This window comes from Anser brachyrhynchus (assembly GCF_964034855.1).
Source record: "Anser brachyrhynchus genome assembly, chromosome: 9".
Classification (NCBI taxonomy): Eukaryota; Metazoa; Chordata; class Aves; order Anseriformes; family Anatidae; genus Anser; species Anser brachyrhynchus.
Genome location: NC_137703.1, coordinates 1,058,958 through 1,072,354, shown reverse-complemented (window position 1 = coordinate 1,072,354; position 13,397 = coordinate 1,058,958). Strand labels below are relative to the sequence as shown.

Sequence of the window (13,397 nt, the reverse complement as noted above, 5' to 3'; positions counted from 1 at the left end):
TATCGGAACAAACCCTCCTGCAGCGAGGAGCAAAGCGAGCACTTCGCACTGACACAAGCTCGTCGGGTGCTTGAGCGTAGCCATGGAAACCCCCATCTCTCAGAAACACTAGTACGCATCTACGCGCCTTTGGATTTTACATTCTGTGTAAAACATGAACAGAACTGAGAGCAGTGGAATATCTGCTCCATTAATCGGGTCCTACTTCAGCCAGGAAAGTGCATTTCAAGGCAGAAAAGCTCCCGCTATACCTACTTTCTAAACCAAATCCCTCCAAAGTATGCAGCTGTAATTTCTGGATTACTCTATTCTTTGACAACAGTATTTATTGCTCTGCAACATGGATATAAGCCCCGCAGGACTGCAAATATTTTGAATGCACTGTACAGTACCATTTACTAACACTTGAGTGGTAAATAAACAATCATGTAGAAAAATAGGACGGAAAGTGTTTGGCTATACCAACAGCTTCTATTATTATTATTATTATTATTATTATTAAAAATATGCTGTATAGCATTTGTCAGGAAATCTGGCAGGATTAATAACTTTTTAATCCTGATTTAATCAAAGGCTTCTTTAAAGAAAAAAAAATATCATATTTCTCTATTTTTGGACCTGCGAAAAGAAACAGAGAAATCTGAAATTCCAATGCAAGTTTAAGCCTCCCGATACTTAACTTGCTATTCTTAGATAATTTGCATGATTTCTTTTAATAGTATATCAGCCCACAAAGATCTGCATGCCTCTGATTGAAAACCAATGTCATAAACAATAACCTGTGAAAGTTATTGTACCAAGATATTACTGAATGAACAAAACTGGGGTACTGTTCCATTGAAACAAAGCAGTGCGATTTCGTTATAGTGTCATTACGACATTCAGTAATTGCACAAGGAGAAAATTAAACAAGTGCTGCTTCTGAAGTAACTGACCTCTGTGCTGCCTTCTGTTCTCTTCAAACAGCAAAGCGATTGTCCTAAAGCCAGCATTTTAAACCCAGCTCCTTCCCAACAGTCGTTTCGCTTCTTCACTATATGGCATTCGTTGGCAAAAGCATTCTCACAAGACTCCACTTCTGTTACATGCTCACAATATCAAAACTCTGCCTATTTTAAAGATGAAAGTAGATTGATTAAGGTTTAAAGACTTAAGAAAAAAATATATAGTATATATGAAATTGTTTTTTAAGGAACTTCCTTTCCCTAGCTTCATTTTTGTGCTGCTTTTTATAACTCAAGTTCCGCTGCAGTTCCAGAAAATGGCAGACACATCCTTGGAAGCAATGCATGCAATATGGGGCTTTTATTGGTTTTTAAAAAATACAACAAAGCAAAAAACACACTAAAACATTTCTAGTGATATGTTTGAAAGGACTGGGGCAGCAGTCTGTTGGAAACAGGTAAAAGCACTGAACATCTACCAACCCCTTTCTGGCACCTTTGAAATCTCATTCATGTTGCCCCTCCTGGAAGAAACAGACTGAATTAATTACTGTTTTTTTAGTTACTTTGTGCAAGATTTGGTGCTTTTTGTATTTATATTGGCAAAAGAAAAAATAGGTAAAAGCTTCTTCTGTTTGGGGGAAAAAAAAAATGAAATCTTGGTAATCATAAAGAAACTGAAGAATTTGTAAAATTCTACCTGCCCTCTTCGCATACTGTCCTGGCACAGACTCGCACAAAGAGAAGTTAACAGATGAATATTACTGTTTTATCTCAGGCAAGGACGCAGTAGAATGGCTAACCAGTATCTTACCTGCAAAGTAGCAGAATCTGCATTTCTTATCAAAAAAGCACTAAGTTATTATTTCCCTTTCTTCATCTCTTTTTAAAATCTCTAATTATCACTGTTATGCCCAGAGTTTCATTAAGAGGGAGGGGGAAAAAAAATTAAGTTATGAATCTGAGGTCTGAAAAGTGAAGGCTTAAACTTGAGAACGCTTCCATCTTTCAGAGGTGCATAAAGAATAATAACAATATAGAAAGACAAACTAAGAATATATAAAAGGAAATGGAAGGGAATAATTCACAAGATTTGGAAATTTATTTTAATTACAGAGACCATACCTACAAGAGCAATTGACAGTGCATTCAGGGTAGATTCGAAATAAAAAGTCGGGCAGCCCGAGTTCTGACAGGCTCTCAGGTAGCTCAGGCTGTTGTTATGCAGAAAGCGGTGAATATTTCGTGTTGTTTATTTTGAGTGGTTTTACTCGGGAGTCAGATCTTCCCGGCCAATACAAAACAGAATCATCACCAAGTCACAAAACCAGTCCGTGTGATGATAAACGCTCGGGAGGAGCCGGCCCAGGTCCCGTTAACCCGAGGGCCCGTTGCTGCGGGCCGGCCGCAGGCCGCCAGCCCCGGTGCCCACCCTCACCTCCCGCGCGCCTGCTCCGTGAGAAAGCTGCGCGGGAGCGGTGGGCTTGCTCTTCGCATTGACACAGCTTCAGAGTGCTTGCTAGGACTCAGGGCAGCTTTTGAATGTTAGATATAGTCAATAAACAGTTGTCAGATCATTCCCATGCAAAAACAAAAGAAAAACAAAGAAAAAAAAAAAGACAAAAATCTAAAATGCTTCACATTCTGATTGAAATGGTGAAAAGATGAAATGTAATCAAAATTTTTATGTCCTCTACCCTACGGACATCCAGATTGTGTGTGATCATCCTTGAAGGGGCTGAGAACAGTGCTTTTGTACAGCTGTTATCTTCTCTACAGAGCCCCTTCTGAAATACCACCAGACACGGATGCTTGCCTTGCTGTGCGTGGTGAAATTTCATTCATACCCTTCTGCAAACAACAACAAATTACCAGTGCATTTCCAGCCCACAAAATCACCTTAGCAACTCCTGCAAAACGTCTTTCAGAGGTAAGTCACATGGAGATCTGCAGAGCCTCCAAGAGAAAAATACCACCTCCGGTAAAAATAAAGTAAAATAACTTTATGCTTTGCTAGACAGAACATTGTAATCCCTAAAACACATGGATACATGTTCTGAGAAGCAACTCTTTTTATTATAAAGGAAACACTTTTTTAATGTAAGGGAAACACTTGTTTTCAGAGTAAAAATTCCATAGGAAGAGTTTTAGTGATAAAATTTTAAACTCAAACTACAGTTAATCAAGTTTTTAACTCTGAAAATCCTTTGTCCACTTGGCGGCTGCACTGCCAGAATATCAGCAGATATAATGCAACATGAAGCAACGAGGTTGGGTATGAAAGAGGCAGAAAATTTTTAGGATGTTCACAAAAGCATTTATATATTAATGCCTACCATGTCCTCCAAGCCAGGTCGAGTTTTAGCTCTTTGAACACAACTTCCTTAGCTCCTCTAAATGAAAAGGAGCAAGTCTGTAGGCCACGTCAAAAATGCTAAGGTCAGCTTTATAACAAAATAATTGATTTCCAGTTCTCTGAAAGCCTTGAATATTTTCTTAAATATGTACAACTTGTGAGATAAACTAGGGTTTAATCATCTCTGAAATGGAACTGCTGAAAGGTGCACTTACAGGAAGCTAAAGAGATGTGATAATTAAACATGAGACTGTGCTCCATGTGAAAATCACATTCATTTGCTGCAACATTACATACAAGATACTTTGAAAAGATGTTCTAGGCTAGTCCGATAGATGTTTCAATTACAGATCTAATTAAAAGACTGTTTCTGCAAAGTTCTGAGCAGTACTTTGAAGTCAGAAGGATGAAAGGGTGTTCAGTGTCTGCCAGCCCGAGGGCTCTGTCATAAAGCAGCAAAATGCCCAATTACTTATTGACCAAGGCTAGAGCCTACTGCAGGGGTTCCACAGTTTTAATCGAAAGGTCCATTGCCCACTCTTCCTAGCTTATGCTCAGTCACGGAACACCACTTAATAGAAATTTTGAACCTGGATAAAAAAAGATGAGTTCAAGGATTGTTAAAACAGGCTTTAGGAAAACAAATGAACAAACAAACAAAACAAAAAGAACTTAATCTACAAAAACCTGGAAAACTTTTCTACCAGCACAGACCAGAATAGTCAAGTGAACATTTCCCCCAGCCTAAAAAACTGTGATTTTTTTTTTCCAATATCTCAGAATTGAACAGGAATAAGCTACCCCTCTGAAATTTCTGTTTATTAACTGCTGAGAGCTTGTTTGAAGCACTGGTGTTCTGTGCACAAACCCCACGTCCCCCTGCGCAGACAGCGCTGTGCTGGCCGGGCCCAGCGTGCGGTTCATTCACTCCAGCACTGCTGAGCACGATCACTGGGTGGTTTCTGAACAGTGATGCAGACAGATCTCTCTTTGAATAAGAACACATTTCTTGTGAGTCAAGACTACCCAAGTGCTTAAATTCCCTCCCCCATCTTCTTTTTTCCTACATTCTGGAATGCAGAAATGCATCATAATTGCACTGGAAGCAGAAGAGGGAACGCAAACAGGAAGAGTTGGTCTCTCCTTCCTAATTCTCTTCGTTTGCTGATCATGATCCAGTGAGCGATTGTTGCCACAAAAGACTCGCTGTTACCAACATGCAATTAAAGCCTTCACCAGAAAAATATTCAGATTGTATTCAGACATTAATGCTTAAGAAATAAAATCTTTGCTATGTACTCTTGAACCTATGCTTACCCATCTTGTAATTTTATTCCTTTGTGCATAAGATAGATAAGAATTTGGGAAGAGGGTAATTTTATTTTAGTAAATAAGTGATATTCAGTACAATAGTTGTATAAATATAATAGATCATAGTTCAGCACTGCTTTTGTTGTGGAAAGTCTGCTGCAAACATGAAAAATTAAGTGCTGCTTAAGGTCGTTGATGAAAAGCGCAGGTGTTACATTCATTGAATGTTGTTATATTAGTAGTGGTTTTCCATGCTTCTGAGCGACTGTTAAGAACTTTCACGTTCAGGTTTGGGCTGTAAGTGTTTCGAGAAACAATTCAAACATTACAGTACTGTAGTAATGCATAACCAAATAAAACCAACCAACCAACCAACCAACCAACCAACCAAAAAACCCACTCCAGAACAAGAATTTATCTTCCTTCCCCTTCAACTTCACATCTCAATTTTTTCTCCCCAATTTAATTTACCATATTTGTTGTTTTCCTTTTTTTCAGATACTCCTTCAGTATCTGAAAAAGTTAGTTATTACTTACTGAATAAATGGGTAGCTTTTTTTGTTTGTTTGTTTGTTTTTTGTGGTGCAAAAACACTGAGTAAATTATATTGCGGAAGGGGAACACCTAAGTTGCAGTGGGGTTGAAAGTGCCGTTAGCTCTGGAACTTGTTAGAGGTGTACAGTGCGCAAGTCTTCTGTGTCCCCCGTTTTCATTTGTGCAAATTTAAATAAAGAATTTTTAAAAATTTGTCAAGTAAAGTATAGTACTCTAAAAGAGAAGCAGTAAATATATGGTATGATACTGTAAACACGGTATGATTTCCAACAGAATTAGAATTATTTAGTTAGCTTTCAAGTTCTGCAAGGTTGTTTGTGTTTTTACAGTACTCTTGTTTTTTTGGTACAGCAAGCCTGAGAAAATAAAGCAAGGACTCTGCATAGTAACAGGAGAGCAATAATAGAGCTCTGAGGACTTTTAGCTAGGAAACGGAATGCACATTTTTACAATGTCTCCTCTGTCTCTTTATCTGCTTGTTAAAGCTGTGAGCAAAATGCACAAAGATACACAACACAGTGTTAATTGCTGGTGATTAGCCTCTTTTCCAAAATGCTTATATTCACACTGTGGAAGTAGCATGCAGTTCTTCAAAAACGTTTTGTCGTAGATGGAAGCAAACAATTCAGAGTAAAGGATTTAAATGGACACAGCCTCCTCACTCCATTTATTTTGAAGTACTACAGCAAATAACTCAGAGTAGTTATTTTGATTAGGATTAGTGTTGCTCCCAGGCAATTATCTCTCTTTCAAGATACTCAGAATTGTTTTGACGCAGGGATCACACAGCACTTTTTGGGGGTCTCCCAGCCAAGTAAGAACAACTCTCGTTTCCAGTAAGAGTTCTGATATTAAAATAAATAAATAAATAAATAAAATCTCCCAGAAAATCTCCCAGAGACACTCCCAACATTTTCTTTACCGCTCACTGCAATAGCCTAACTCCATGTATTGAATTGTAGCACATCCCAGCCCGCTAATGTCCAAGGCCAACAAAGCCGCAAACCAGCAGCAGGTGCACCGAAGCGCTGGAGCTGGGCGTTAGCACTGTGCTGCCGGGGCACCCCCCTGCTGGCTCCCTGCAGCCGTGACCGCCGGGGGCAGAGGCAGAGCCATGCAGGTACCTGCACCTGATCCACAATGTCCACATCTCTCATGTGCCCAGGAAGAGCCGACTCTTTCCTGGAGTTCCCATTCTCCAAAAGGAAGAACCGTTTCGGAACCGTTAGGAACCATGAGCCAGAAACCTTGGTCCTTTTACGTGACCAGCTCTGCAGGTGTTTGTTAAACACTTCTGCAAAAGGAACACAGCTGAAATCGCAGCAGCTGGAGAATCCTTCTGAACGACAAGCACACTGGGGCTGGCTGACAAACCCAGCGAGCAGACCCAGAACTCTTGCTGGACACGGAAGCAGGAGTCTGTCCTCAGGGCCACCCCTTTCTCCAGCAGTGTCTCGTAACTAAAGGCCCATTATCTAGCAAACAGCTACAGCCCTTCAGCTGCTCTCTGAGGTTCGTCACCGTGCTCCTGCTCCCGCTGCAGTTTAGCAATATGATTTAAGCTCACTTCAGGCACAATCATTTTAACAGGATAGATCAAGCAGCACTTGGACGATTTTCTCTGCTGCAGGTTCAGCAAACAGGAATAGCAGCTAAATCATAGTGCTGTTTCAGACAGAGAAGCCTCCGGTAGAAGGGCTGAGAAGCAGCTGAAGATGAAAACACCTTCAGTTGCTCTGGATCTGGATCAGGATGCTCGCACAGCCACAGCTATCTCAAGATGTGATCTGGAAGAGCAGGCTGGGAGGTTGTGTTCCCACTCGCTCCCCTGGTCCAGGGATCACAACTCCTGTACTTTAGGGAAAGCTGGGTGTAGGCTTCCATAGCGAGGTCCCCAGTTCTCATATCATGAGACTCGTGGGGACTACTGCTGTAATTTGAACAAGACTTATGGAAGGAACCATGGACTATAACACAAGATATAAAATGTGTAGCTTACACAAAATAATTGCTGCATCATTCTCCTACAATTGACAGGAATTTAAATTACAAGAATTGAGGTCAATGAATAAAATATGAAGTTAGTCCAAGAGAACAGCAGTCACCCTGATAGTTATTTGGATACAAATCCCCATGCGTTTTAGGCTGCCACTGGAATACCAATTGCAGCCACTCTTTTTTTAGCTCACGGCACCGGGTGGCCGACCTGTGCCGCGTTACCCTGCCTGCCCACCCAGCCCGCCTCCCCACAACGGGATGCCCCTTGGTCACTCACCTCACCGCCAGCGTTCCCACCCTGCGTGGAACCTTCCAGAAGGGCGGCAGCGAGCGCCAATCTCCAGGTGTTGCAGGAAGCCCATCGTAACCTGCTCCCCTCACGTCCCGCGTGCCCCCAAGCACTGCGGCTCCTGGGTGCAGCGGGATGCCATGCAGCGATGGACCCGCCACTGACCGTAATTGTTTGAACTTTCTGATAATAAACATAAATAAACATGACAGCAATATAAACTTAAAATTTAAGCATCAGGGTTTTTAGTTGTTCTTCATTTTATGCTGATTAAAAAACAAAACAAAACGAAACACAAACAAACAAACCAGAACCAGGCTCCATTAACTCTGAAAGAACTCTGCCTAGGCTCGCCCGAAGGCAAGTGGAAGGACAGCTGATCATATATGCAGGGACTGCAACCTTGATATTGAAAAGAAACTTCAAAACATGCACTATGATAATTAATGCATGATTTATTCTATTTTTTTAAATGATTAACCAACACATTAGGGAATCTAATTTTTCCAGAACGTAGAATAGTTGTTTGCTTCTAGCCTAGTTTTCTGCAAAAACTGTTGGCAGTCTAGTGACCTAATGTGCTCTATGGATTTAAAAAATACCAGCAATTTAGAGTTATCTCAGATGAATTCATAGATATTTGTACTTAAGCCCTCCACACAAACACTTATTTTATACTAACCACCGGAAATTTCTAGTAGCTACTTCCCCTTTCTGTCTACATTTTCCTACCTTTCTCAAAATGTACAACAAATGTTTGATGAAATAAATGTAGTGATTTAGTTTGTGCTTTCCTTTTAGACTCCTATTACTTTAATTGAAACTCTGTTGGAAAGTACTCAGTGCTAAGCGTATGCTTTTGGTGGGTACTGTTTTGGTGTTCTTCTTCCCTCCCTACCCGAAGAACGCGTAGCACAGCTACAGACACCTCCTGCTCAGGGCCGGGTTCTTCAAAGGCGGTGGTTCTGTGCCTCCCACGTTTCTGCACTTCCTTGAATCAACTTCTCTTTGTTTTACTTCTCCCTGCTCAGATCCCTAAAGGATCCAGATTTATACCTTCTGTGATCTTCTTTTCTACTTCTGCCTTCAAGCTATTCATTCCTGATCCAGCTGCAGCCCCAAATCCCATTGCTCCTCAGTCTGACCCTCAGCCCGCTGCTTTTGCCTTTGCTCATCCTTGCTGACCGCCGGTTCACACCCACTGTCCTTTCACTGCCCTGAGCTTGTCACCTCGGAATCAGCCCTGACTCGCCTTTCCCCATTTATTTGCACAACCAGGCATTAGATAACTCACACCCTTGTTCTTTAACATCATCTCTCAAAAATTTTTCCTCCTAAACTTTATTGGCAAATCATCCACACTGCGTTATTTTTTTTTTTGCCTTATTCCATGCAACTCTCTTCCTATGTGATTCTCGCCCGTACCTTTTCTTTCAGAGCATCCAAAGGCAGCTGCAAAATTGTTTTTGTTTTGTGCCCTTCTCTACTGTGGCTTCTCTACTTCCTCCAAAGAACTGTCAAGTTTCTGTTTGCTCCTTGTGCCTTATCTTTTATTTCCTGACTTGCAACGATCTGCAAAAAAAAGTAATAAAAAAGGGATTTAAATAATGCACACATTCATACAGACCCTCAAAATCCCTACTCTTCCCAAGTGTGCTCATAGGCAGGAACGACGACCACCCTCACGTGATGCCTATGGTCCTGTTCTGTGTGCTGCAACACAGGTGGGTGTGGGGAACGTATGGAAATATTTAGAGGCAAATAAAATGTCACAATAAGTCCTCTCAGTTTTATCATGAAAACAGAAAAAAAAAAATCTCTTTTCTATAAAATAGTTTACTTAATTTTTTTTATTTTTTTCATTATTAAATTCATCTCATTTTCTGAAAGAAAATATCAAAATATGTAATTGAACACCATTGAAATTAAATGTTAGTTTTTAAAAATATTTCCCAGCCAAACAATATAGTTAATTCAACTTAACCCAAACTCAACCTTTTTTATTGAGCAAGCTGTTCACATCAGAAAAAAAAAAAAAACAAAAACAAAAAACTATCCAGAGACAGACTCTACTAGGATGTTTCGTATGATTTTTGCCTTTAACGCATTCACATTAAAAGGGATGAGAGGCAGACACAGATGAAAATATTATGTATTCTCATCTTAAGGTATTTAAATTTCATTTGAAATGGGAAATCAACTGGAGGAAAAAGAGATATAATGTTTGGGTCTCTTTACTGCTGAGCTGTTTGTAGCAGCTATACTAACTATTAAATATTTGATCAAGGAAAATCAGTATAGCAGATCCTGTTGTATTTCCCCAAGGAATTGTTGATTTTAAACTAATTCACAGTTCCTCTTCCACTTTTCATGCTGTTTAACGTATATTATTAGATCAGCTGCCTTCCTGTGTTTATTTATTGGTCAGGGAAGGCGTTCGGTTATTGCACAACCTGTGCTCGAGGGCATCTTTAGGTGCTGGTGAAGCACAAACCAGCTGGAGGGCAGACTGCCTGCCCTGCAGGAAAGGGGACTGGCGTGCTGCAGCACCAGCTGATGCCACCTCTGACCACACTGCCTCTGCTGCTGTTGCTCAACCACACTGGAAGCTATGAAAGATGACAAAGAATGGAAAAGGAAGAATTAGCTGGAGCGACTGCTTGATATTCTTCAGAGGTAAAAGGCATGGACGAGCAGGCTGACTCAGTACATCCACAGGTAAAATCTCAGACTATCACCTGACTGTCTCCATCAGCGATTTTAGTAGAACAAAGCTGTCTGGAGTAGGCTTTCATACATTGAAATCATTTTCAGTATTTTTTTTCCTTCATGTCAACCATATTTAGCCTTCCAAATACTCTGCATCAGTCCTCAAGTTCTATCTGCAGCCCTTTCTGAGCTGTTCAGAGAAGCAGGTCAGTCTGCCTCAGTTTAATGTAACACCTAAATAAACCCTATGCGTAAAACAAATGCCTTTCTTTTTTCTGTATTTGATTTAAACAGAATTTTAGTCTGCTACACATTCTTCCTGGTAAGCCATCTTTATGTTTGCCCAGACCAGATGCATGAATAGTGTTTTGTGCTTTTCAGGCAGTTCTTCAAGGACAGCAATTTTTTTTTTCCTAACAATTTAATGTCACTGAGGTGTTAGCTATTGACTGGATGCTATTTCCTTTTTACAATTCTGACACATTTCTGCAGGCCAGAGAAGACTTATGTTAAGCTGTCCCTCTATAAAGCTCTGTGCAGCTCTCACTATTACCTTCAGAAACACAAAAGGTTCCCAACAATATTTTCTTACATCTCTACCCTGAAGCTGTTAAAACGGGCTTGTCTGACATTTTCTTTTTAACTTATACTCCCAGCAACAAGTAAATCATGCTTCAGAATACTAGAATTGAACACCAGAATTATAAATGTTTCCTCTTCTTAATTACGTGAGTCTCAAAGGGAAAAATAAAATATTTTGACCCCCAAAGATTGACATAAAATATGTACGAAAGCCTGAAAGCAGCAGCCATCACAAGTCACATACGCGTTGGAAAGGAGTATTCAGTAATGTAACTAAACACAAACACCTCTCCCTCAACCCGGGTATCACCTAAGGGAAGGAAAATGCAACCAGGCGGGCCAGCCGCTCCAGCACGCCGCTGGGCTGGCTCTGCCGGTGCCCACAGGCAGGCAGGGGCTGCCAGGCGAGCTGCATCTGCCTGCCCAGGGTCTCGGTGAAGCACATGCTAAGCAAAGAGGTCTGACCCCAACGCATCCTTTTTTTTTTTTTTCCTGTTCTTTAAGCCTCTGGTCAGCCATCCAAAACAAGAGCTGGGGCTACGACAGTGTCCCGTGACAAAACCACAGCGAAGTTTGACAAGGACAAAGAACTGACGTGTTGCATGATGTGGAGGTTTTTGTTTGATTGTTTGTTGTATGACCGGTCACTCGCAACTTCTAAATGTTCATGCAGCATTTCAATGCATCCAAGTTTTGGTTCCAGACCGTCACCATCATAAAAAATCCTGAGAGATGCAATTCCTGCTTTTAGCCATCCTAATTTAGAGTCGTAGACAAGCTGAGGTTGAAAGGAACCTCTGCGTATCACCTGGGCCAACTTTCTGTCTTGTAGACCTGCATCTGAACTGAGCTCAGCAGAAGTCCACCTTCAGAGAAAGCACAGATTTGATATTCTTCTAAGCCAATGATCTTGAGCTACTAAGAATGATTTTTTTTTTGTCATGAAACAAATTGATTTGCAATTGATTCCCAGTGCTTTGTATATTGCTTTATCTGTGACTATGTTCCTGTGTTTCAATAAATTTCTGTATTTCTTAAACTAATCTTAGTCCTAAATAGTTTTGAATTTGACCATGAGTCAGAATTTCATGGTGAATTGCACACAAATCAACAATACGTGTCATTACACAAATAGTTTAAGCCATAATGTCCCTCTTTTTGTCTGAAGAAGAAATCACAGTCATAAACCAGAGTTTAATTCAACATGGATTATTCTCAGTAATATTATAATTATTTACAATAATATTCACAGTAAGCTTAATAGAATTTTCCTTTACATGTGAATGAACAGTCACTCCAGCAACAGGCACCACTTGTGTAAAACCTCTCTCTTGCACGTATATTTAAGGATTATTTATATTACCAAGTTAAAGAGCCATAACAAATTAGAATCTTTCTCAGTAGGATTTTAAGTGAACACCATTTAAATTAAATGACACTAGAAAAAGAAGTTCAGCACAGTTTTGTCCTAATTATACTTTGAAATTCTTCTGACAAGAAGAGACGTTCTAGCTTGATGAGAATCAGTAATACAAACTTTCTCTTTGGAATGTTTCTTAGTAACCTATGAATAAAAAAAAAAATGTGCAACTATGGTTGTGAGACTTTAGAGGAAGTATAAGATATTTTCACATAAATCTCAAGCTGCTTAAAAAACAGTTTCAATGAAACAAACAAACAAAAAAAGACTTGGTTAGAGATAGCCTATTAGAAACACTGGGGTTTAGTATTTTTTTAATCCCAAACAGACAAAATCTCTATTTAGACATTCTTTAACAAAACTATATTTTAATTTGAAAAATGAGAAGTGCTAAAAATATTTTCAGTTTTAATATCATAAAAAAACTAAGAAGTTTTCACAAACTGTTATCTTTGACAAAGAATAGCCATCTATGCATGCATTATTCTCCACGGGATCCCTGTTATACCGAAGCAGGAATCTGAATAAAGGAAAATGTGCTTCATTATACATTGAGCCAGGATATTAGCAAGCTAGTACAGCCTGCTGCCGTATATACTTTGTTTTTGCAGGAACTTCAGTTGTTTATTTTACGATATGATTAGCTTTTATTAAATTTAAAGTGAAAGATTTTTCCATAAAGCTGTAAGCATAATAAACCAACATCTCTGAGCTTTTTTTTGGCATTCATAGTGCATTTTGAAATAGTATTATTGTCTAGAGACTTTTATAACCTTTAAAACACTGTAGAAACAATCAAACATGTCTTTCTTAAAATAAAATATTTCTTGCTACATTCAGCTGCAAGACTGCTGAGGTCTCAATTTTCAAGACCATGAGTTTTGCTTTAAGCAATAATTAAAACCTAAACCAAAAATGAGAGAGCCTGTGCTTGCTGATTGCTGCTTTCTATCTCATTTGTTCCCCTTTTGTTTTTCCAATTGTTTAAGGTTATTTTACAGGAAACCAGAAGCAGTTGATCTGTAGCAGCACAGTATGGTCCACTCACGTCACTGAAATGGGGTCACGAAAACGCTCCTACAGGAGTGGCTGTACAAACGTGCCTACCCGTGGCCTCCCGAGCACTTCAGCCATGTCTACTTATGGTAACACGCTACAAAAGCAAAATCTAAAAAGCTTTCTTTTAAATTAGACTCATACCCAACAGTAAGATTCTGTGAAATACCAGTAATG

The 13,397-nt window shown here is 39.8% G+C and overlaps 1 protein-coding gene across 1 annotated transcript in view; it reads right to left on the bottom strand.

Moving 5' to 3' along the window:
- LOC308199910 (uncharacterized protein) overlaps positions 1-13,397 on the bottom strand; it is a 43,408-nt gene that overhangs the window by 3,110 nt on the left and 26,901 nt on the right. Inside the window, exons 6-8 of the mRNA XM_080604770.1 lie at positions 8,879-9,025; positions 7,442-7,636; positions 936-1,109 (exon numbers count right to left, since the gene is read on the bottom strand). Coding sequence (XP_080460896.1) covers positions 8,951-9,025 — 75 coding nt within the window. The 3' untranslated portion in view covers positions 936-1,109; positions 7,442-7,636; positions 8,879-8,950. The remainder of the gene's footprint in view (positions 1-935; positions 1,110-7,441; positions 7,637-8,878; positions 9,026-13,397) is intronic.